Source organism: Tenrec ecaudatus, unplaced genomic scaffold, assembly GCF_050624435.1.
Source record: "Tenrec ecaudatus isolate mTenEca1 unplaced genomic scaffold, mTenEca1.hap1 Scaffold_64, whole genome shotgun sequence".
NCBI classification, from domain to species: Eukaryota; Metazoa; Chordata; class Mammalia; order Afrosoricida; family Tenrecidae; genus Tenrec; species Tenrec ecaudatus.
In genome coordinates this window covers 456,474-481,962 of record NW_027459526.1, presented here as the reverse complement: position 1 = coordinate 481,962, position 25,489 = coordinate 456,474, and the positions used below count along the sequence as shown (strand labels likewise).

General features: G+C 47.6%; 2 protein-coding genes across 5 annotated transcripts in view; one reads left to right on the top strand and one right to left on the bottom strand.

Moving 5' to 3' along the window:
• LOC142436792 (histone deacetylase 8-like) overlaps nt 1-25,489 on the bottom strand; it is a 149,535-nt gene that overhangs the window by 76,377 nt on the left and 47,669 nt on the right. The window contains exon 5 of one of the 4 annotated variants that reach the window (XM_075540236.1): nt 17,560-17,581. The exons of the other annotated variants lie outside the window; for them this stretch is intronic. Coding sequence (XP_075396351.1) covers nt 17,575-17,581 — 7 coding nt within the window. The 3' untranslated portion in view covers nt 17,560-17,574. Of the gene's footprint in view, nt 1-17,559; nt 17,582-25,489 lie in introns of those variants that run through there. 4 annotated transcript variants of the gene reach the window in all.
• On the top strand, nt 13,381-14,308 carry LOC142436791 (gamma-interferon-inducible-lysosomal thiol reductase-like). The gene has a single exon (XM_075540230.1). The coding sequence runs from the start codon at nt 13,381-13,383 to the stop codon at nt 14,125-14,127; it is 747 nt and encodes a 248-aa protein (XP_075396345.1). The 3' UTR covers nt 14,128-14,308.

Genomic DNA, 25,489 nt, shown 5'->3' with positions numbered 1-25,489 from the left:
CCCCAACACTTAGGCTTAGGGAGCCCCACCCTGGGGCGCCCCAGCCCTTCGGCTTAGGGAGCCCCAGGCCTGGGGTGCCCCAGCCCTTAGGATTTGGGAGCCCGAGGCCGTGGCGCCCAAGCCCTTAGGCTTTGGGAGCCCCAGACCTGGGTTGCTCCAGCCCTTAGGCATTGGGAGCCCAAGGACTGGGGCGCCCCAGCTCTTACGCTTTGGGAGCACCAGGAGTGGGATGCCCCAGCCCATAGGTTTTGGGAGCCCCAGCCCTAGGGCGCCCCAGCCCTTAGGCTTAAGTAGCCCCAGCCCTGGGGCGCCCCAGCCCTTAGGCTTTGGAACCCCAGGCCTGGGGCGCCCCAGCCTTAAGGCTTAGGGAGCCCCAGGCCTGGGGCGCCCCAGCCCTTAGGCTTTGGGAGCGCCAGGCCTGTGGCGCACCAGCCCTTAGGATTTGGGAGCCCCAGGCCTGCGATGCCACAACCCTTAAGCTTTTGGAGCCCCAGGCATGGGCGCCCAAGCCCTTAGTTTTAGGGAGCCCCAGGCCTGGGGCGGCCCAGCCATTAGGCTTTGGGAGCCCCAGGCCAGGGACACCAAGCCCATAGGTTTTGGGAGCCCCAGGCCCGGGGGCGCACGAGCCCTTAGGCTTAAGTAGCCCCAGACCTGGGGCACCCCAACCCTTAGGCTTTGGAACCCCAGGCCTGGGCCCCCCCAGCCTTAAGGCTTAGGGAGCCCCAGGCCTGGGGCGCCCCAGCCCTTAGGCTTTGGGAGCGCCAGGCCTGTGGCGCCGCAGCCCTTAGGATTTAGGAGCCCCAGGCCTGCGGCGCCCCAACCCTTAAGCTTTTGGAGCCCCAGGCCTGGGGCTCCCCAGCCCTTAGGCTTAGGGAGCCCCAGGCCTGGGGCTCCCCAGCCATTAGGCTTTGGGAGCCCCAGGCAAGGGACGCCCAAGCCCATAGGTTTTGGGAGCGCCAGGCCTGGGCGCCCCCGCCATTAGCCGTAGGGAGCCCCAGGCCTGGTTAGCCCTTACTCTTAGGCTTAGGGAGCCCCAGGCCAGGGTTGCCCCAGCCCTTAGGCTTATTGAGCCCCAGACCTGGGGCGTCCCAGCAAGTAAGCTAGGGAGCCCTGGCCTGGGTCGCCCCAGCCCTTAGGTTTAGAAAGCCCCAGACCTGGGGCGACCCAGCAATTAGGCTTAGGGAGCCCCAGGCCTGGGGTGCCCCAGCCCATAGGATTAGGGATGCCCAGGCCTGGGGTGCCCCCGCCCTTAGGTTTTGGGAACCCCAGTCCTGGGGCACCCCAGCCCTTAGGATTTGGGAGCCCCAGGCCAGGGGCGCCCCAGCCCTTAGGCTTAGGGAGCCCCAGGCCCGTCGCCCCAGACTTTAAGCTTTGGGAGCCCCAAGCCTGGGGCGCCCCAGCCCTTAGGCTTAGGGAGCCCCAGGGCTGAGGCGCCCCGGCCTTTAGGCTTTGGGAGCTCCAGGCCTGGGGCGCCCCAGCACTTAGGCTTAGGGATCCCGAGGCCTCAGGCGCCCCAGCCCTTAGGCTTAGGGAGCCCCAAGCCTGGGGTGCCCAAGCTCTTAGGCTTTGGGAGCCCCAGGCCTGGGACGCCCCAGCCCTTAGGCTTTGGGAACCCCAGGGCTGGGGCGACCCAGCCCTTAGTCTTTGGGATCTCCTGGCCTGGGCCGCCCCAGCCCTTAAACTTAGGGAGCCCCATCCTGGGGCGCCCCAGCCCTTAGGATTAGGGTGCCCCAGGCCTGGGGCACCGCAGCCCTTAGGCTTAGGTAGCCTCAGGCCTGGGCGCCCCAGCCCTAAGGCTTAGGGAGCCCCTGGCATGGGGCACCCCAGCCATTAGGCTTTGGGAGCCCCAGGCCAGGGACGCCCAAGCCCATAGGTTTTGGGAGCGCCAGTCCTGAGGCGCCGCCGCCATTAGGCTTAGGGAGCCCCAGGTCTGGGGCGCCCCAGCCCTTAGGCTTTGTGAGCCCCAGGCCTGGGACTCCTCATTCCTTGGGCTTTGGGAGCCCCAGGCCTCGGGCGCTCCAGCCCTTGGGCTTAGAGAGTCCCAGGCCTGGGGTGCCCAGCCCTTAGGCTTCGGGAGCCCCAGGCCTGGGGCGCCCCCGCCCTTACACTTTGGGAGCCCCAGACTTGGGGCTCCCCTGACCTTAGGCTTAGGGAGCCCCAGGCCAGGTGAGCCCCAGCTCTTTAACTAAGGGAGTCCCTGGCCTGGGGCGCCCCAATACTTAGGCTTAGGGAGCCCCACCCTGGGGCGCCCCAGCCCTTCGGCTTAGGGAGCCCCAGGCCTGGGGTGCCCCAGCCCTTAGGATTTGGGAGCCCGAGGCCGTGGCGCCCAAGCCCTTAGGCTTTGGGAGCCCCAGACCTGGGTTGCTCCAGCCCTTAGGCATTGGGAGCCCAAGGACTGGGGCGCCCCAGCTCTTACGCTTTGGGAGCACCAGGAGTGGGATGCCCCAGCCCATAGGTTTTGGGAGCCCCAGCCCTAGGGCGCCCCAGCCCTTAGGCTTAAGTAGCCCCAGCCCTGGGGCGCCCCAGCCCTTAGGCTTTGGAACCCCAGGCCTGGGGCGCCCCAGCCTTAAGGCTTAGGGAGCCCCAGGCCTGGGGCGCCCCAGCCCTTAGGCTTTGGGAGCGCCAGGCCTGTGGCGCACCAGCCCTTAGGATTTGGGAGCCCCAGGCCTGCGATGCCACAACCCTTAAGCTTTTGGAGCCCCAGGCATGGGCGCCCAAGCCCTTAGTTTTAGGGAGCCCCAGGCCTGGGGCGGCCCAGCCATTAGGCTTTGGGAGCCCCAGGCCAGGGACACCAAGCCCATAGGTTTTGGGAGCCCCAGGCCCGGGGGCGCACCAGCCCTTAGGCTTAAGTAGCCCCAGACCTGGGGCACCCCAACCCTTAGGCTTTGGAACCCCAGGCCTGGGCCCCCCCAGCCTTAAGGCTTAGGGAGCCCCAGGCCTGGGGCGCCCCAGCCCTTAGGCTTTGGGAGCGCCAGGCCTGTGGCGCCGCAGCCCTTAGGATTTAGGAGCCCCAGGCCTGCGGCGCCCCAACCCTTAAGCTTTTGGAGCCCCAGGCCTGGGGCTCCCCAGCCCTTAGGCTTAGGGAGCCCCAGGCCTGGGGCTCCCCAGCCCTTAGGCTTAGGGAGCCCCAGGCCTGGGGCTCCCCAGCCATTAGGCTTTGGGAGCCCCAGGCAAGGGACGCCCAAGCCCATAGGTTTTGGGAGCGCCAGGCCTGGGCGCCCCCGCCATTAGCCGTAGGGAGCCCCAGGCCTGGTTAGCCCTTACTCTTAGGCTTAGGGAGCCCCAGGCCAGGGTTGCCCCAGCCCTTAGGCTTATTGAGCCCCAGACCTGGGGCGTCCCAGCAAGTAAGCTAGGGAGCCCTGGCCTGGGTCGCCCCAGCCCTTAGGTTTAGAAAGCCCCAGACCTGGGGCGACCCAGCAATTAGGCTTAGGGAGCCCCAGGCCTGGGGTGCCCCAGCCCATAGGATTAGGGATGCCCAGGCCTGGGGTGCCCCCGCCCTTAGGTTTTGGGAACCCCAGTCCTGGGGCACCCCAGCCCTTAGGATTTGGGAGCCCCAGGCCAGGGGCGCCCCAGCCCTTAGGCTTAGGGAGCCCCAGGCCCGTCGCCCCAGACTTTAAGCTTTGGGAGCCCCAAGCCTGGGGCGCCCCAGCCCTTAGGCTTAGGGAGCCCCAGGGCTGAGGCGCCCCGGCCTTTAGGCTTTGGGAGCTCCAGGCCTGGGGCGCCCCAGCACTTAGGCTTAGGGATCCCGAGGCCTCAGGCGCCCCAGCCCTTAGGCTTAGGGAGCCCCAAGCCTGGGGTGCCCAAGCTCTTAGGCTTTGGGAGCCCCAGGCCTGGGACGCCCCAGCCCTTAGGCTTTGGGAACCCCAGGGCTGGGGCGACCCAGCCCTTAGTCTTTGGGATCTCCTGGCCTGGGCCGCCCCAGCCCTTAAACTTAGGGAGCCCCATCCTGGGGCGCCCCAGCCCTTAGGATTAGGGTGCCCCAGGCCTGGGGCACCGCAGCCCTTAGGCTTAGGTAGCCTCAGGCCTGGGCGCCCCAGCCCTAAGGCTTAGGGAGCCCCTGGCATGGGGCACCCCAGCCATTAGGCTTTGGGAGCCCCAGGCCAGGGACGCCCAAGCCCATAGGTTTTGGGAGCGCCAGTCCTGAGGCGCCGCCGCCATTACGCTTAGGGAGCCCCAGGTCTGGGGCGCCCCAGCCCTTAGGCTTTGTGAGCCCCAGGCCTGGGACTCCTCATTCCTTGGGCTTTGGGAGCCCCAGGCCTCGGGCGCTCCAGCCCTTGGGCTTAGAGAGTCCCAGGCCTGGGGTGCCCAGCCCTTAGGCTTCGGGAGCCCCAGGCCTGGGGCGCCCCCGCCCTTACACTTTGGGAGCCCCAGACTTGGGGCTCCCCTGCCCTTAGGCTTAGGGAGCCCCAGGCCAGGTGAGCCCCAGCTCTTTAACTAAGGGAGTCCCTGGCCTGGGGCGCCCCAACACTTAGGCTTAGGGAGCCCCACCCTGGGGCGCCCCAACACTTAGGCTTAGGGAGCCCCACCCTGGGGCGCCCCAGCCCTTCGGCTTAGGGAGCCCCAGGCCTGGGGTGCCCCAGCCCTTAGGATTTGGGAGCCCGAGGCCGTGGCGCCCAAGCCCTTAGGCTTTGGGAGCCCCAGACCTGGGTTGCTCCAGCCCTTAGGCATTGGGAGCCCAAGGACTGGGGCGCCCCAGCTCTTACGCTTTGGGAGCACCAGGAGTGGGATGCCCCAGCCCATAGGTTTTGGGAGCCCCAGCCCTAGGGCGCCCCAGCCCTTAGGCTTAAGTAGCCCCAGCCCTGGGGCGCCCCAGCCCTTAGGCTTTGGAACCCCAGGCCTGGGGCGCCCCAGCCTTAAGGCTTAGGGAGCCCCAGGCCTGGGGCGCCCCAGCCCTTAGGCTTTGGGAGCGCCAGGCCTGTGGCGCACCAGCCCTTAGGATTTGGGAGCCCCAGGCCTGCGATGCCACAACCCTTAAGCTTTTGGAGCCCCAGGCATGGGCGCCCAAGCCCTTAGTTTTAGGGAGCCCCAGGCCTGGGGCGCCCCCGCCATTAGGCGTAGGGAGCCCCAAGCCTGGTCAGCCCCAGCTCTTAGACTTAGGGAGCCCCAGGCCAGGGTCGCCCCAGCCCTTAGGCTTATTGAGCCGCAGACCTGGGGCGCCCCAGCAATTAGGCTTAGGGAGCCCCAGGCCTGGGTTGCCCCAGCCATTAGGCTTAGAAAGCCCCAGACCTGGGGCGCCCCAGCAATTAGGCTTAGGGTGCCCCAGGTCTGGGGCGCCCCAGCCCTTAGGCTTTGGGAACCCCAGTCTTGGGGCGCCCCAGCTCTTAGGCTTGGGGAACCCCAGGCCTGTGGCGCTCCAGCCCTTAGGCTTAGGGAGCCCCAGGCCTGGGTCGCCCCAGCCCTTAGGCTTTGGGAGCTCCAAGCCTGGGGCGCCCCAGTCCTTAGGCTTAGGGAGCCCCAGGCCTGGGGCGCCCCAGCCTTTAGTCTTTGGGAGCCCCAGACCTGGGGCGCCCCAGCCCTTAGGCTTTGGGTGCCCCAGGCCTGGGGTGCCGCAGCCCTTAGGCTTTGGGACCCCAGGCTTAGGGCGCCCCAGCCCTTAGGCTTTGGGAGCCCCAGGCCTGGGGCGCCGCAGCTCTTAGGCTTAGTGAGCCCCAGCCCTTAGGCTTAGGGTGCCCCAGGCCTGGGACGCCTCAGCCCTTGGGCTTTGGGAGCCCCAGGCCTGGGGCGCCCCAGCCCTTAGGCTTTGGGAGCCCCAGGCCTGGCGCGCCCCAGCCCTTAGGCTTACAGAGCCCCAGACCTGGTGCGCCCCAGCATTTAGGCTTAGGGAGCCCCAGGCCTGGGGCGCCCCAGGCCTTAGGCTTAGAGAGCCCCAGACATGCGGCGCCCCAGCAATTAGGCTTAGGCAGCCCCAGGCCTGGGGCGCCCCAGCCATTAGACTTAGGGAGCCCCAGGCCTGAGGCACCCCAGCCCTTAGGTTTGTGAGCCCCAGGCCTGGGACTCCTCATTCCTTGGGCTTTGGGAGCCCCAGGCCTTGGGCGCCCCAGCCCTTGGGCTTAGAGAGTCCCTGGCCTGGGGTGCCCCAGCCCTTAGGCTTTGGGAGCCCCAGGCCTGGGGCGCCCCCGCCCTTATGCTTTGGGAGCCCCAGACTTGGGGCTCCCCTGCCCTTAGGCTTAGGGAGCCCCAGGCCAGGTGAGCCCCAGCTCTTTAACTTAGGGAGCCCCTGGCCTGGGGCGCCCCAACACTTAGGCTTAGGGAGCCCCAGGCCTGGGGTGCCCCAGCGCTTTGGCTTAGGGAGCCCCACCCTGGGGCGCCCCAGCCCTTAGGCTTTGGGAGCCCCAGCCCTGGGGCGCCCCAGCCCTTAGGCTTTGGGAGCTCGAGGCTGTGGCGCCCAAGCCCTTAGGCTTTGGGAGCCCCAGGCCTGGGGCGCCCCAGCCCTTAGGAGTTGGGAGCCCAAGACCTGGGGCGCCCCAGCCCTTAGGCTTAAGTAGCCCCAGACATGGGGCGCCCCAGCCCTTAGGCTTTGGAACCCCAGGCCTAGGGCGCCCCAGCCTTAAGGATTAGGGAGCCCCAGGCCTGGGACGCCCCAGCCCTTAGGCTTAGGGAGCCCCAGGCCTGGGACGCCCCAGCCTTTAGGCTTAGGGAGCCCCAGGCCTTGGGCGCCGCAGCCTTTAGGGTTTGGGAGCCCCAGGCCTGGGGCGCCGCAGCCCTTAGGCTTAGGGAGTCCCAGACCTGGGGTGCCCCAGCCCTGGGTCGCCTCAGCCCTTAGCCTTAGGGAGCCCCAGGCCTGAGGCGCCCAGCCCTTAGGCTTAGTTAGCCACAGTCCTGGGGCGCCCCAGCCCTTAGGCTTTGGGAGCCCCAGGTCTAGGGTGCCCCAGCCCTTAGGTTTATGGAGCCTCAGGCACAAGAGTAGGTACCCTCCCCAGGGTGCTGCGGGGACCTCGTTGGCCGCGGCTCTGAGCCTGAGTGGAGGACAGGTGCAATTGCCCCCTGCAGTTTCGCGCCAAGCCGCTGCTGTCCGCCCGGTTCTGGGCTCAGCGGGGCGGAGGATGAGCACCATTGTCCCCTGCGCTCTCGCGCCAAGCCGCCGCTATCTGTGCGGTTTTGAGCTCTGAGCTGTGGTGGAGGATGGGCACCATTGTCCCCTGCAGTTTCACGCTGCTGTTTGCGTGGCTGTCTGAGGGGCCTTCCTGCGCCTGCTCACAGCCCGGGCAGATCAAACATTCCATCTGCAGCGGAGCCTGGGACTCGACTTTGCAGTCCCTGCGGAGCCGTCGGTGAGCTCCAGCCGACTCTCACCACCTGGGGGCCCTGTGGGGTACCCAGTGCCAGACCTAAACCTGCCGCAGCCCTCCCCAGCCACCACAGGAGATGGGCACGGTGGCCTGTGCCTCCACACAGTACCCTTAGCTGCCCTAGCACTTCCCAGCTAGAACACGAGGACCGCCAGTGGGGAGCGGCCGGACCTGGGAGGTCTTGCTGAGCTGAAGAGCATTCCCAACAACACATAGATCAGCACCACATCTTGGGACAATACGAACTCAGCCACTTCTGCGCTCTATTAGGCATCACCAGCGCTTAGAGGGAAAGGGGGAAATTTTCAGACATACACATCCACACATCCTCCATCTAGCATAGGTTTTTGTGTGTGTGCGTGTGTTTTTTCCTTTGTTGTGTTTATGGTTTTTTTTATTCCTTCTTCCCTTTCTTTTACTTTCTGTGCACAGACCTCCACTACCTTTACATGTTGTTGATTTAATCTCTTTAATATCCTCTTTAACCTCTTCTCTGCACACTTCACTGCCAATCTCAGGCCATACTTTCATAAAGGGGTGTTGATATAGTTAAGGTTCATTGTGCTAACCTGGCCAATAAACACATGTAGGATTAATTGAAGGGTGGATAGCTAAATGGGTCGGTGAGCCTAACCCTTTTCAGGTCTCTGGTCTATTGTTCTCTGATGGTCGGACCAGTGTGCGACTGCTTTACTTGAGATGACTCTCTTCCTGAGAGACATTCCTAAGTAGAAGCCACATGGACTTACCCTGATGCAGCCCTGGGTGCTGGAGAAGCTGCAATGGAGACCTCTGCCAACGCTGAGATGCTTACACCGCCACTGGATTCAAAGACTTTTTACCTCCTGGCCTTTTATCCTCTTGCATTTGGCGTCATTGTGTGTTCTGTGAGTTTGAGGACAACTTTGTAGATCAGTGTCGGACATATGGGCTAAGTCAGACTTATGGGTTTGGACTGGACTGGGTTGGATGCTTTCTGAATGTATACTTACCATATAAATAAAACTCTCTTACACATATGAGTTTCTGTGGGTTTGTTTCTCTAGTTTACCCAGACTGACACAGGTGTGTTAAGAAGAATTCTGAAGGCCTCATCTGTGCTACAATAAATTAGCAGTGACTGTCATGGGTGTAAAAGTGAGAAATAGCACTAAATCTGTGTGTTAGTGTGGGTACTTTAGAGAAACAGATCCACAGAAACTCATGTGTAAGAGAGTTTTATTTAAAGGTTGAGTGCATATTAAGAAAACATCCCAACCCAGTGATGCCCAATCCCACAAGTCCAACATTAACCCATATGTCCAACACCAATCCACAAAGTCCTCCTCCATCTCACAAAACACACACTATGATGCCAACTGCAGGGGGAAAGCAAAATTAGTGAACGTGTAAACATCTCAGCACTGACAGGGGTCTCCACATGGCTGCTCCAGCACCCAGGGCTGCATCAGGGTTATGTCTATGCAGATTCTCCTTGGGGGTGTCTTGCAGGAAGTGGGCTTTGCCAGCTGAAGCAGGGAACTGGCTAAAGCAGCTGAATCCTGGTCCGATCATTACAAAACAAGAGACCTGAGAACACAAGGCGCGGCTCTCCGAGCCATTTATCCCTCCGCCCTTCAATTAACCCCACATGTGTTTATTGGCCAGCTTGGCACAATGAACTAACTACCTCAGCCTGCATGCTACATTCCTGAATTAAAGTATAGACTGGGAATTGTCAGCAGACAATACCTTAGCATCTCATTAAAACATGTTAAAATTGGAGTGTTGTAAGCTGAAAGTGTTCAGTAGATAACTGGGCAGAAGAACTCAGAAGATAACTCAGTACGGAAGTTTTTCTACAATGACCCAGATAGTAAATACTTCAGATACACTGTAAGCAGTAAAGTCTCTGTCCTACATACTCAACTTTGCTATTGTAATATTTTGTTGACAATCATTGAATGAATGAGTATGGTTGTGTGCCAATAAAACCATTTAAATAGAACATATGACAACCTAGATCTGACATGTGAGCTATAGTGTGCTGACCATTGATTTTACATACACACACCAAGTCAGGGGATGTACTATAGTATAATTGGCATGAGAGAATACTTGCATTTGAGTCCCTGCTTGGTACCCATTAACTTTGCAAACTTTCGTCTTAAAGATACCAGTATCTCAGTATCTAAAGTCACTGAAACTTTCTTGACGCAATTTGCTTCTCCGTAAAATGGAGAATTAAGGTAAACTTTGCTGTACATGGTTGTCAACCGCTTGTACGTTGTCTTTGGTAAATTGTCTGTTCATGCCTTGTGCCCATTTTTTTTGTTTTTTTATTGTATTTTTCTCATTAAGATATAGTTTTCTATAGATTTTAGAGATTAGCCCTTTATCTGATTATTACTGGTTTTTAATTTTTCTAATCTGTGAGTTCTCTGTTGATTCTATTGATGAAATTTTTTGTTGTGCATAAAATGCTGATCTGGTTTTCAACATTTTCTGCACATGTTTTATATTGGGGTTATAGTTTGTCATTGTGGGTAGCTCTCTTTAATTTTTGTTATGTTTTCTGTATATGTAATTGAAACCAAAGATTGACGAACCCCGACTTGCTCGGTGAATGCTGAGAAGATGTGGAAGTGCAGGTTGGGAAGACTTGGATCTGCAGTGAAGTGGCTTCTAGAATCTGGATAGACCTTGCAGAGCTTGGGTTGTGGCAGTTTCTCTAGAGCAGTGGTTCTCAACCTTCCTATTGCCGTGACTCTTTAATACAGTTCCTCATGTTGTGGTGACCACCCCCAACCATAATATTATCATTGCTACTTCATAACTGTAATTTTGCTAGTTATGAATTGGGCAACCCCTCTGAAAGGGTTGATTAACCCCCAAAGGGGTTGCAACCCACAGGTTGAGAACCACTGTCCTAGAGTATCAGAACAGACCATCTCCAAGTGGTTGAAAAATCAAAAGGACATTATGAGGTGAGACGGCTCAGTAGTGGGTGAGCCCTAGGATCCAAGACTCAAAGTACTAACACCTGCATATTCAGGGACTATGCCCAAATAACAATTGAGCTCAACATCTACAGGTCTCTCAGTAGGAGATGGTTTTGATGAATGCTCTAATTGGTTGCTTCTCTCTTCTCAATGCACTGGTTTGATCAACAATTACCAGGACACCCCTGGCAAATTGGGAACCAGCCTCAAGAGCAGGATTTTGGCTGAATCCAAAATTAATTGTTTGTATACTACGGCTCCTGTTGAGGCTAGGATGGTGCGGAATTGCCTGCCTACCAAGGTTTCACAGCAGGTGTGCGAGGAAAAAATCAATGAGGATAAATCTGTGTTCAGAGTCACAAATATAAACAAATTAATAATAACACTATGTCTCGAAAGCAATAGTCCGTTTCCACACACTTGTGGAAAAAGGAGAACACAGCACAAATAATTACACCACACGGATGTGTACTGGGAAGAGCTCCTGGAAGAGGAGAGGTCCACTAATCCTCCCAAGATAGAGATTACAGCAATGGTCCCCAGTTACTTTAGGCAACGGGAAGAAAAATTAGATAGACATAGTGAAGAGACACATACCATAATTCAAGAACTCAGATGTGCCTTGAGAGACTGTGCTGACAAAATGAATGAAAAATAGAAATAATACAATTTCAAACAGAAATACAAAAGGCAAACAGCAGAATACTAGAACTCAACACCATTGTGAAAGAATGAAAAAAATAATAAAAATATTGGAATAAAGAATTGGTGATCTTGAAGATGAATCTCTCCAGAACAAAACACAAGAAGAACAGGTTAGAAAAACAATAAAAAATACTGATGATAACCTAACAATACTATGGGACATAAACAAACGGAACAACATGTGCCCGATAAATGTCCCAGAACAGAAAGAAGAAATAACAACTACTGAGAAAATGGTTGATGAAATATTAAGAAATAACCTTCCTATCATCATGTTAGAACATAAAATAATTATGCAGGAAGTCCACAGAGCACCAAACAAAATTGATCCTAAAAGGAAATCTCCTCAACATATAATAATCAAACTTTCTAATATTACTGATATGGAAACAATGCTGAAAGCTGCATGGCAATAAAATAACAATTACCTACAAAGGTCAAGAAATCAGGATAAGTTCAGATTTTTCTACCTAAACGATTCGGGCAAGGAGGTAATGGAATGATATTTTCTAAAGACTGAAAAGAAAAAAATCACCAACCAAGAATCCCATATCTGGCAAAATTATCCTACAATTATGAGGGAGAAATAAAAACATTTACAGAAAAGGAAAAACTAAAGGAATATTTAAAAACAGGACCATATACACAAAAGAAACAGTAAAAGGAATTCTATGGCCATAAAAGGTATAACAGACACCAACTTAGAAATATTAGAAAATAAATTATTAGGAAGAGTACATTCTACTGAAGCAATACTCAAAGTAAAATGGAACTAAATAAATTAAAATAAATCACAGAACATATGGCATTTAAGGGCTTCCACAATACAAGACTTGCATACTATATCTAGTTTCATCGTTCTTATTTTGTGCACTAGCAATACTGAAATGCATATGCCATTTTTTCTTGCCTTTTTGGGTTTGCTTTTTCTGTCCCTTTTACCTGAAATACTCTTCCTTCTCTTTCTATGCTCTTTCTTTCTTTTTCAATGTGGCTAATAACTCTGATTCCTCGCTCAAGATTCCACCCAGTCCTTTATCTAGAGAGCTTGCCACCTTCTCCTTCAAATTAGATTTTGCGCAGCAACACTCTCATAATATACTCTGCACACATGCCTCTGTCATTGCATTTCCATAATGCCTTTTTTCCCCTATTATCCTGTGTTCTTAGAGGACACAATCTATTTCATTTATCTTTGTATACTTACTACCATGTATTTCATCCTCTATAATGCTAGTTATTGTTTGTCAAGAAAAATCTGATTGTGTCACTTCCCTGATTAATGATTTTTTTCCCTTGGCTTCCCACTGCCTTTAAGATAAAGTCCAAACACAGGTTTTCTTTTAAATCATTATACTGGAGTCTCATACATTTATCATAATCCATACATACATCTATTGTGTCAAGCACATTTGTACATTTGTTGCCAACATCATTCTCAAAACATTTGCTTTCTACTTGAGCCCTTGGTATCAGCTCCTCATTTTTTCCCTCCCCCCCATCCTTCATGAACCCTTGATAATTTATAATTATTATTTTTTCATGTCTTACACTGTCCGACATCTCCCTTCACTCACTTTTCTATTGTCTGTCCCCCAGAGAGGGGGTTATATGTAGATCCTTGTGATCAGTTCCCCCTTTCTAGCCCACCTTCCCTTCACCCTCATAGTATCGCCACTCGCACCACAGGTCCTGAGGGGTTCATCTGTCCTGGATTCCCTGTGTTTCCAGTTCCTATCTGTACCAGTATACATCCTCTGGAATAGCTGGATGTGTAAGGTAGAATTGGGATCATGATAGTGGGGTGGTGGGGGGGGAAGGAAGTATTTAAAAACTAGAGGAAAGTTGTATGTTTCATCGTTGCTACACTGAACCCTCACTGGCTCGTCTCCTCCCCGAGAACTTTCTGTAAGGGGATGTCCAGTTGCCTACAGATGGGCTTTGGGTCCCCACTCCACACTCTGCACTCCCCTCATTCACAATGATATGATTTTTTTGTTCTTTGCTGCCTAATACCTGATCCCTTCGACACCTCATGATCACACAGACTGGTGTGCTTCTTCCATGTGGACTTTGTTGCTTCTCAGTTACATGGCTGCTTGTTTACCTTCTAGCCTTTAAGACCCCAGATGCTATATCTTTTGATAGCCGGGCACCACCAGCTTTCTTCACCACATTTGCTTATGCACCATTTTGTCTTCAGTGATCATGTCAGGAAGGTGAGCATCATGGAATGCCAGTTTAATAGAACAAAGCGTTCTTGCATTGAGGGAGTACTTGAGTGGAAGCCCAATGTCCATCTGCTACCTTAATACTAAGCCTATAAATATATGCACATAGATCTATTTCCCCATCATCATATAAAAATATATTTACACGCCGTGTTGTCCTGCTGCTCCGCCGCTATGCCTTTAATGTCGCTCCTGCCTTTGCTGCTGCTGCTGCTGCTGCTGCTGCTCCAGGGCCCCGCGGCAGCGCCTGCGTCCCGGCAGGGAGCGTTCCCTGAGGTGGCGGCCGCCTGCAAGGCCGGCATCCTGTGCCCAAAGGTGCCCGTCAATAACTGGGCCCCGCCACCTGTTAATGTCACCCTCTACTACGAGTCCCTGTGTGGTGGCTGCCGGGCATTCCTGATCCGAGAGCTCTTCCCCACGTGGTTGATGGTCCTGGACATCTTGAACGTCACGCTGGTGCCTTATGGGAACGCCCAGGAAAGGAATGTCAGCGGCAAGTGGGAGTTCCAGTGCCAGCACGGGGAGCGAGAGTGTTTCTTCAACAAGGTGGAGCCCTGCCTGCTGGACAAACTGGACAAGACCACAGCTCTTGTCACTATCGTCTGCTTAGAGGAAATGGATGACATGGAAGACAACCTGAAGCCGTGCCTGCAGATCTATGCCCCGGATGTGTCCTCAGACGCTGTCGTGGAGTGTGCAAAGGGGGACCGGGGCACACAGCTCATGCACACCAACGCCCAGCTGATGGATGCGCTGAAGCCTCCCCATAAATATGTGCCCTGGGCTGCCATCAATGGGACACCCATGGGTGAGCATGACAACCTGCTGAACCTTGTTTGCAAGTTATACCAGGGTGAGAAGCCGGATGTCTGCAATATTGGAGCCAAGTCCCTGCGGGAAGTCTGTTTCCAGAGACAGTAGTGAGAATCTGGCTGCCCCCCACCCCCAACACACACACACACAGTGGTTTTCTGATTCCCAGCTCTCAGACCTGGATAACTCCTATGCCTCCTGAGAAGCCCTGTCTCAAAAATCCCACCTCAAGATCAAGAATCGCGTCCTTCTGAGAATGGTGCTAAACTGCAATGACTCAAATAAACTTCTGGCGGTTGTCCGTCATTTGACAAGTCAAAATATATTTACGTAAATGCATGCCTGTATTTAGACTTCTATAAATGGACAGGTTTTTAAGGGTTTGGCCTTTATCTATTAAGTTTCCAGTCTCATCTCCTGCCACTGGTCCATATATACATTATGCCATAGCCATGATGAACTTTTGATAGCTCTTGACACAAGTTCCATTTTCTCAGTCTTCTAAGATCTCCTTTTCTCAGGCTTCTTCCCTGCATCTGCCTGGTTAACAATATTTCTTACCCATTAATAGTCAGCTCAAGCATGACAACCATCTAAATGTTTCGAAAAGGTTGCTTTTATCTCACCACTTCCTAGAACCCTAGCTAGTTTCATTGCCTTTATTTATGTGCTTTCATTAGTACCTGGTGCCTGTTGCAATAATACTCGAGTACAAGCCGACCCGAATATCAGCCGAGGAACCTAATTTTACCACATAAACTGCATAAAATTGTGCTGAAAAACTCGGCATATACAAGAGTACATAAGATAATCACATTACAGTCCTTTTATTTGTCTGTCTTTCCCACTTGATTATGAGTTTCTTGAAGCCAAGGATATAATATCAGTGATGTTATTTCTGTTTCTTTAGGGATTGACATATGGAACATATCCCTACCCCACCCTCCTACACATGCATTTTAAAAATAAATAAATGCTTTCTTGGCGTTATCATTGCTGACTTCTTTGCCTGGCATAGTCTGGTCAACCACTAAGTCACTATTGTCTCCTTAGCACCTAGCAGAATAGGTACTCACTAAATCTGAATGAGTGAAGAAATTAAAAAATGAGGTCAAGCTCAAATGCTCTTTCCCTGACCTCGTTCTTAGCAGCCCTAGGGTTAGCTGGCTGGTCTCCAACTCCAGCTCCTAGAGCATTTGTATTTCCTTCTCATAGAATACCTGTGAAAGTGAACTATTCCCATGTTTGTCTCTTTGCTAGGCTGTCCTTAAACAGGAATTTCATCTTATTCATCTTTATATCTCGAGCCCCTAGCACCGTATCAAGCATATAAGAAATGCGCAGAAAAATACAGAATGAATAAATAAGTCCTAGAAATGAATCCCTAGAAATATTTCAATGACTGCCATAAGACTGGGCAAAGTAGGTATGTGGCTGCGGAAGGAAGAAGAGCTCATAAGAGTAGTGGTGAAAGTCAAAGGGAGGAATACTTTTTAGCTCAGTGGAAGAAAGGATTTTGCTAATTTTCTTAATGAATTAGGATCAAATTGGAAGCACTGGGTAGAAGTGAGATCCCTGTAATAAAGAGGTGTTCAATCACCCCGTGGAGAATTCTTGGCAGTGATTTGGGGGAGGAAATTTCAATAGTAGAAAGGAAAGTGATGGTGATAAGTGATGCTCAGGGCTTCTTTATTAAACGGTTTCTCTCAGAACAGCCCTGGTTTGGAGAACTGCTTCTCCACAAACTAGACCATTATTAGTCACCCGGGGCACCTGGGGCTACTCACCATTTCTCCTTGAGGGCAGGAGTATGTTAACCATCCTCCTTAGCACTGTCATTACTAGCTAGTATATAGTAAAGCTCAGCAACGATTGGCTGAATTGTATATGATTATCCAGATATCAAAGACACTTCTCTTTCTACCTCGACAAATGCCTGTGGAATGAAGTTAATGAAAATTATATTTATGGAACAAAGTTTGACTCACGTCATTAATTATTATTCAATACTGAGTACATACTATAAGCAAGGCCACCTACTAGGTTTTGTGAGAAAGAAACAAGAGATTCTATCCCCCAGGGTTTCGTATTGTTGCACCAGAGAAAACCTATGGCCAAAATAAGTATAGCACAAGGTAGAAAGTCCTTAGCACCGTGCGCGCAATGTACTAGCTACTTGCGGGAGGCTGAATACTGGCCTCCATGTCTTCATTTCCAGAGCCGGTGAATGTTACTTTATATGGCAAAAGGGGTTTTGCAAGTGTGCTTAAATTAAGGATCATGAGGTTTAGATATTATTTCAGATGACCTGGGTGAGACCTAATTGTAAAGTATCCTATAAGAGGGAGATTTGACACAGAGGAGAAGGTGGAAGCAAAGTCAGAGAAGATGCTCCATTGCTGGTTTTGCAATTGGAGAAAGGAGCAAGCCAAGGGCTGCAAGGAACACAGCTTTTAAAACCTGGGAAAGACAAGAAAACAAATTCTCTAGTCTCTGAAGGTAGCACAGCCTTGTAGGCATCTTGATTTTAGCCCTGCCAGACACATTTTAAACTTCTAGCTTCCAGAATTGTAAGAGAATATATTTATGTTGTTTTAAGTTATTTATTATAGCAGCAATAGGAAATTAATATGACACTCAATAAATATTTTTGAAGAAATGGGATTTTTAAAAGTTCTATAAAAGAAGTAAAGATACGAGGTTCCCTACATAGTAGGCGAGAGCCTAAAAGCCTCAAAAATGTTCCCAGTCCATACAACTAGTTTTCCCCTTAATCAAGTCAGCTAGGGGATTATAGTGGACTTCATAGTTTGCCCAAGGGGAGTGAGCGCAGCCAGTGTAGGTGGTGCTGCTACGGCACAGAACTGTCTGAGTGGAAAATTCGCCAGCCAAACCTACTATATGGATCACAATGAGTGCACATTCTGTTGTACATGGGCTGACCGGATGGCAGCTAGCAACAGCAGCTTGCCAATAATATTCCTGAAAACTGTTAGCCTCCTGTTGCCACTTTGGAAATCTACTTAGTGTTAGTTCTAGGACTCTCAGTTGCCTGAATGCTGTGCCAGCGAATTTCTTTTTTTACTGAGTTGCAATACCTATTTGCTTTAAACTGTTTAATGCTTTATTATATGAGGGGTAGTCCCCCAAACCCGGATTCTCTCCCCAAAGTTATGTATGTATGTATGTATGTATGTATGCATTTACAACATAACTGTATCACCTTCAAAGCAACTCTCCATTACTCTTAATACATTTGTCAAATCTGAAATTCCATTCTTGGAAATATGTTTCAAACTCATCTGGATGGTTGACAGAACCTCTCTTGTTTTTTTCTTCACCTCTTCTAACGTCATCAAATCGCTGTCCTTTCATTTGCGGAAACAAAAGTTACATGGAGAGAGGTCAGGTGAGTAAGGTACGTGGGGCAAGAGGAATGCTGGTTTTTGCCCAAAACTGGCGCACTGAGATGGCTGCGTGAGCAGGTGCATTGTTGTGGTGGCAAAACCAGTTCCATCTGCCACAAATTAGGCCTTTTTTTGTTATGCAATCTTTTCAGAGCCTGTAAATAGAAAGGCTGATTAACAGTCTGACCTGGTGGAACAAACTCCAAATGCATTATCACCCCTCATATCACAACCTCTTTTTTGTAAAGTACCCACTCGTATAGTATTTTATGTTGTTTTCAAGTTTTCTCAAACATGTTGAAAACATAAGAGCCTTACAGACAAGGACCGGGATTTATATATATCTGTACCTTCCACAGAGGAGTCCTGGTGGCGCAGTATATATGCATTGGGACACTATCCGAAAGGTAAGCAGTGTGAAATCATCAGCTGCTCTGGGGAGAAAGCTGAGGTTTGCTGCTCCTGTAAAGAGTTACAGTCTTGGAAGCCACAGGGGTAGTTCTACCCTCTACCCTATAGGGTCACAATCAGCTGCAATTGACTCAAGGGTGGTGAGTGTAGTTTGGTATCTTTCATAATACTAGTTATTCCAGAGGTGCTCACTAAATATTTATTTATTGCTAATAATCAAGAAGCTGGGTACAGGAAGTAGAGGAGTGCTATTTTGTGTTTCTATTTTTAGGCCATAACTAACTAGATGACCAACTTTACTCAGCAATCAAACATGAATTGCTATCTCTAATATGGGCTAGGCCTATATTTTATACAGTCAATGTATACACAAGTAAAACAAATAAAATTTGGTCTCTATTACTGAAGGCTTGAATGACAAAGGCTGATTAATTAACACACTAAAATATAACATGATATACTATTGGTAAAGCCAGACACTCCTAAACGAAATGAAAGCAATTAACTCTGTCTATGAAAGACAGGAACCAATACAAAGGTGACAAGTAAGTTGTACTGTGAAAGAAAATCAGCTGCCCAGAAAGAAAAGAGGCAGGTAGGGAAAAAGTCAGAAGACACAGAGGATTAGTATAATCCTCGAGCAAGGAGTGGTAGGTAGGTAGGAATGTTAGAAAGGCAAGTATTATCGATAGAACTGTGTCGGTCCAAAATACACATTGAATCATGTGAAAGTCTTAGCAAACAAAAAGAAATTAGGAGAGTACAACTGGACACAGAAGTAAAGCTCTCGCTATTTTCAGACGATATGATTTTATAGAGAGAAAACGCTAAGGACTCCACAAAAAGACTCTTGGAAACAATTGAGAGATTTTGTAAAGTAGCAGGATACAAGAATAACAAGCAGAAATTAACCGGATTCTTATATACCAGTGAAAGCTTCAAAAAAGACATGAAGAAAACAATACCATTTACAATAGTCACACAAAAGATATAATCCCTAGGAATAAATCTAAGCAAAGAAACAAAGGACCTATACAAAAAAAAATACTGAACGTTATTACAAGACACCAAAAGAGATCTACACAAATGGAAGACAATGCCATGTTCATGGTTAGGAAGACGTAATGTTGTGAAAATGTACTGCTGATTGCACAACACAATCTACAAATAAAATACAATTCCGATCCAATTCCTAACTTCATTCATTTAAAGAAATGGAAAAATTAGTTACCAACTTCATATGAAGAAGGAAGAAGCCCAGGGTAAGCAAAGAATTCTTGAAAATGAGGAACAAAGTAGGAAGTCTTGCACTACCTGACCTCAAAACTTACTACACAGTGACAGTAGTCAAAACAGCCTGGTACAGGTATACTGATAGATACATAGACCAATGTATGGATAGAAAGCCCAGAAATAAAAGTATCTACCTACAGGCAACTGATTTTCAACAAATAACCAAAGAATATTAAATGTCAAAGGGATACTCTCTTCAATGAATGGTACTTGATATATTGGCTCTCCATCTGCAGAAAAATGAAACAAGACCCATATCTTAGTCCATGTACAAAAATTAACTGGAGATGAAACAGAGACCTAAATGTAAATCTCAAAGCTGTAAGGATGATCAATGAGAAAATTGGGACAAACTTAAGGGCCCTATTGCAGGATATACACAGACTACCAAATATCATAAAGGAGGCACACATAATAGAAAACAAAATAGAATGAATAGAATATAATAGAAATAAAGATCTATTAAAAATAAAACACTTAAGCACATCAAATGACTTCATCAAAAGAATAAAATAAGAGCCCACAGATTGGGAAAAATTCTTTAGCAATGAAACAACAGACTAGGAATTAATTACAAAATCTACAGAATTCTGTAATATCTCAATAAGAAAGAATCAAATAATCCAATTAAAAGGTGGGCAAAGGACATGAATAGGCATTCACGGGAGACAACACGCTACACGTGGATAGCTAACAAACACATGAAGAAATGCTCACAAACACTAGCCATCCAGATGATGCAAATCAAACCGAGACACCACCTTACACCCACAACCATAGCCCAATTAAAAGATTTTAAATAGAAACAAAACAACAAATGCTGGAGAGTGTGTGGAGTGATTGAAAATACACTGTTGGTGGGCTTATAAATATGTACAACCATTGTGGAAAGCAATAGCTACTTAAAACAATTGGAAAGAGAAATCCCTTAAGACCCAGCAATACCTCTGCTGTACCTAAAGAAGAGACAAAATACAAACAAATGTATGCCCCCATGTTCGTCACAACACTGTTCACATATAACAAGATAGGAAAAGCAGCCCAAACATCCATCAGTAGAATGGATAAATAAACTCTGGTACATACACAAAACTGGTGAAACCACGAAACACTACATGACAAGGATGGGTCTAGAAACTATTATACTTAGTCAATCACAAAAGGACAAATACTAAGACAAAGGCAAGCACCTGTTCTCAGGTCATGTAATTTCTTATTTGGTCTCCCCCTCATGATCCACTTCTCCCCTCCTGTTTGTATATCTTAATAACCAATTCAACAAAGGAGGCCTCACCTCAGCTCGGGTCAGTTTCTGGAGTAGAGAGAGTGGAACAATCAGTCCCTGCTATATAACATGTCTATGGTTACCCCAAATCAACAGACACTTCTACAAGGGTGCTCAATGAACCCCAATAGAAATTCAAGTGCAGAGGTGATGCTGATGGGGTGGCGGGGGTGGGGGGGACAGTGATCTTTGTCTCAGAGGAGGTGACTTCACATTGGCTGATGGATAAACTAGTCCTCAATTGGGAAAAATGCTTAATATTACTCCAACAGGAGAATACACCTGGTATTTATTGATTATGTTCTTAATTGGGTACTTTTGATCAAATTTCTATCTAGCCCTTGGTGACCCAGGCTGCATGCTATAGACAGCCTGGACTTTAGACTTTGTTCTTTCAAGGTGTTTCATAGGTTACGCCAGAAGAATCAGATTTGGAAATCCCACTAAGCAAACTGGACTTTACCTTTAATTCACCTGCAACAAATTAAAGGAACTGAAATAATCCTTTGGAATTAAGGCTGAAATTCCTTAGTGTGAGAATAAGTACATGAGTACTATCCTAAGGTTAGGGAATTGAAAATTATTGGACTTCGGTTAAAATCTCTTGCACAAAAATCTGCAACCTAAAACTACCACATAATTGCTTGTTTCATACTCTTTATTATGACATATATCCCAGCAGGCATAGTTCTGCCTTAGTGAGCGTTATTTAAAGTTGCATACAAGTGGTCTTCAAAAATTCATGAAAAATTTGTTATTATGAAAAAAAACTACACTGGTTTAAAAAAAGTTTACAGCAAAATATGCTGTTTTTATCACATATATGAACTAAGTTTTTATACCACGTATGAACAGGATCTAGATTGAGGCACTAAGTAGGTTAAAACATCAGTTTGAATAGAGCCCCTATCAGAGCAACATGAATTCTACTAAAATTGAAGCAAGAACAAACACCAAATTTATGGTAAAGTCTGAATGGAAGAATGGTGAAATCACTGCTATTTCACAAGAAGTTTACAGGGACAATGCTATGAAGAAATCAGCAATTTACAAATGGATAACTTGTTTTAAGAAAAATAAGATGATGCTGAGGATGAAGCCCACTGAAGTAGACCATCCATATCAAGTTTCGAAAAAACAATCTTGTTGGTACTCTAATTGAGAGTTGAGAAGACAAAGATTAACAGTAGAAACCATAGCCAACACCGCAGATTGTTTCAGTTGACACAATTCTGACTGAAAAATTAAAATGGAGCACATGCTCTGTTCAATGGGTGCCAAAACTATGTGTCCTGATCATAGAAAGAGGAACGCTTTCTGTGGAAATTTTAACCAGTTAAGAACCTGAAGCATTTCTTTGAAGAATTCTAATCAGAGATGAAACATGATTTTACTAGTATAATTCTGAAAACAATGTACACTCAAAGCAATGACTATCATGAGATGGAAGTGCTCTTGTCAAAGCAAAAGTGGACCAGTCATAAATTAAAGGTGATGGCAACAGTTTTTTGAGGATGCTCAAGACGTTTTGCTTGTTGACTTTCTGAAAAACCAGAGGGTGTTGAGAACATTAGCCAAAGCTTTGGCAGAAAAACATGCCCAGCAAGACTTCACCAGTCTCCGTCATCATAATGTTCCTGATTGTTCCTCTCATCAAACAAGGGCAATTTTCTGACAGGAAGCTACTTTATAGTCCTGGTTTGGCTTCTTCTAACTTCATTTTGTTTCCTATTCTTAAAAATATTTTAAAGGACATCCATTTTTCTTCAATTAAAATGTAAATCAGACAGCACTGACATAGTTAAATTCCCAACATCCTCAGTTGTTCAGATATGTACTAATTGGCTGGTATTATCATTTACAAAGGTGCTTTGATCTTGATGGATCCTATGTTGTGAAATAAACATTATACTTTCTCTTTATCTTCTAATTTCATTTTCCAAGAATGTTTGAAGCACCTTCATATTTTGTATTATTGCATTACCAATAAACCTGAATTCTCCCTTATGCAAAAGCCATCTCTTAATTAAAATGTTATACTGCAAAGAGTGTGTCTCAACTGGGGAATTACTTTATAAAACCCTATATTGTAAACAAAATAATGAACAGACTCAGTTTTTTGAAAAGTGTAGATCTGAAGAATTCCCAAGTCCTCATTTTCCTCTACCCATTCTTATACTGAAGAGAAAAACAGAATGCTAATAGTTCAGGGGGGGAAAAAATCTGGGATCGTTAAAATACATGAGTATACTACAATATCTAAAAGATCTGATATTTCTTTTCTAAAAATAGCCTGAGATGTAATTCACATACTACACTATTCACCCATTTAAAGTACACAATTCAGTGCCTCTAAGTATATTCACTGAGTCATGCAGACATTCATCAGCAAAATCAATTTTACAACATTTTCATCACCCTAAATAGAAATCCCAAATGCATCAGCAGTCACTATTTTCTACAACCACACCCAGCCCCTGAATACCACTAATTTTTGTCTTTGTAAATGTACCTAATCTGGACATTTCATACATTTGGAATCATTCAGTTTATGGTCCTTTGTGACTAGATTCTTTTTAGCATAATATTTAAAATATATTTAATAGTATTTTTCATAGCTTATATAGCAAAACAGGTTCCCATTGTCAATTTCCCCGCATAATATTCATTAACATTGGTTCAATTCTGCACATTGTATCAATAGTCTTAATTTTCCATTCTAGGGGTTCCACTGCCATTAGCTTAGTCACACTGCCCCACCATTCTCATCTTTGCTTTAAATTAACTGTGTTCATTTGGCCTCATACAGCTAATTTATTTAAAAGAGTACAGTACTCGAGAGTAACATTTTTGACTTTTTAGGATAACCTGTTATTTGGTTAAAAGATTGTTTCAGGAGTTAGTTTTGGGTCAAGGTTTAAGTTGTATTTCAGGGCAATATGCTCAGTGATTACTCCAGCCTCAATGGGTCTAGTAAATATGGATTTTTTTTTTAATTTAAAGTTCTGTTCCACATTTCTCTCCCTCTCTTTCAGGATCCATCTATTGTAACCCTGAATAGAACCTTTGGTAGTGGTTATTAGGCACCATCTAGTTCTTTTGGCGTCAGGGGAAAAGAGGCTGTGGTTTATGGAGACAATTAGTCCTACAGTTTGGTCCCTTCTCTGATTCTTAGGTTTCCTTCTTTCCCTTTTGTTCTAGATGAGTAGAGATAAATAGCTAAATCTTCGATGACTGATCACAAGCTTTTAAGAAATGTAAGCAATGAAATACAAAATATGGCTCTTCCACTTGGAATCTTTCTAATTGCAACTAAATCACTGAGTAACAGTATGCAAATTCGTAGTGTTTGTGGCCCACCAAGGGGATTCCATAGCTTGCCAATAATGTAAATAAGGTGCATGGTATCCAGAAGGAAACACTTCCCATTCCTGTACCATCCTTATAATTGTTCTTAAGTTTGAGACCCTTGTTGAGACCATTGTTCAATTCATCTCATCAAAAGTTTTATCCTTTTCCCAGCCCCTTCATTTTACCAGTCATGATGTCCTTCTCCAGAGGCTGGTCTCTCTTGATAACATGTTCAAAATACATGAGACAAAGTCTCACTATCCTTGCCTCTAAAGAGCATTTTGGTTGTACTTCTTCCAAGACAGATCTGTTTATAATTTTGGCAGTCCATGGTATAATTTCACCAATACTATAGTTCAAAGGTACTGAATTTCCTTTGGTCTTCCATATTCAAGTAAATTATATGGAACCTTCTACCTAACTGATCACTGAGAAAGGGCTACTAAAAACATTAAATGGGTAAGAGATGGTCTCTTCAGCAACTGGTGCTGGCAAAATTGTATTTCTACCTGTACAAAAATGGACCTATAACTCATGCAATATACAAAATAAACTCAAGATGTATTGAAGACCTAAATGTAAATCCAAGAATTATATAGATCATCGATGAGAAAATAAGGACACATGTAAGGGTCCTAATTTATTGCAGAAACATACTACCAACCATAAAGAAAGACAAACTAGGTAACTGGAATCTACTAAAAATAAAGCACTTGTGTGCAAACATTTTAATTAAAAGAATAAAATGAGAACCCAGAGACCAGGGTGGAAAATGGAAATGACACATTGGACAAAGGAATAATTTCGAAAATATTTAAGAAACCATTATCACCTAAACAAATAAAAGCCAAATAATTCCATTAAGAACAGGACAGACCCCATGGAAGTTACTTTATTATCTCTCAAAAAGCTGATAATACTACCACTAAAGCAGAACGGGGCTATATAAACACCTTAGAGAGTTGCTTAGCAGTATGGCAAGAGAGGATGGGAGGAAATGTGGCGCTAATAACAATGTTTACAATAAAGAAAAAATGTTCTAAAATTGATCGTAGTTACGAATGTACAACTCTTTAAATCTGATTAAACTATTGAATAGAATGTTATACAAATTATATGTCAAAAAAAAAAGGTTTTATTAAAGGAAGGAAGAAAGGAAAGGAGGGAGGCATAGCACCTAGTGGGCATCTTTGGATTTTGGAAGCAACATGTCCCTCATTTGGGTTTGCTACTCTCGCCTAGATACACCGAGTGAGTTGAAGAGCTACCAGCTTTGAGTACAGCCCAGGAGCTGGATGTGCTCTAAACCAGTGCACACCCTCACGATTTGGAGCAAAACTCTGCAGTCCTCTGCTTCCAAAGTCTGTGAAAACTCTATGGAAAGCATACAACTATGTTGCTCAAAACAAACTATTGATAGCCCTGAGAAGAATGGGAATTATGCTTATGTACATGAATCAGGAGGCAGTTGTGTAAACAAAACAAGGGAATACTGCGTGGTTTAAAATCAGGAAAGGTGTGCATCAGGGTTACATACTTATTCATTCTGTATGCTGAGCAAATCATCAAAGAAGCTGGCTATATGAAGAAGGATGTGGTATCAGGATTGAAGGAAGGCTTAAATTAACACCGTGTGATATGCAGATGATACAGCCTGGCTTGCTGAAAGTGAGGAGGACTTCAAGCACTTGCTGATGAAGTTCATGGATTGAAGTAGTTACTG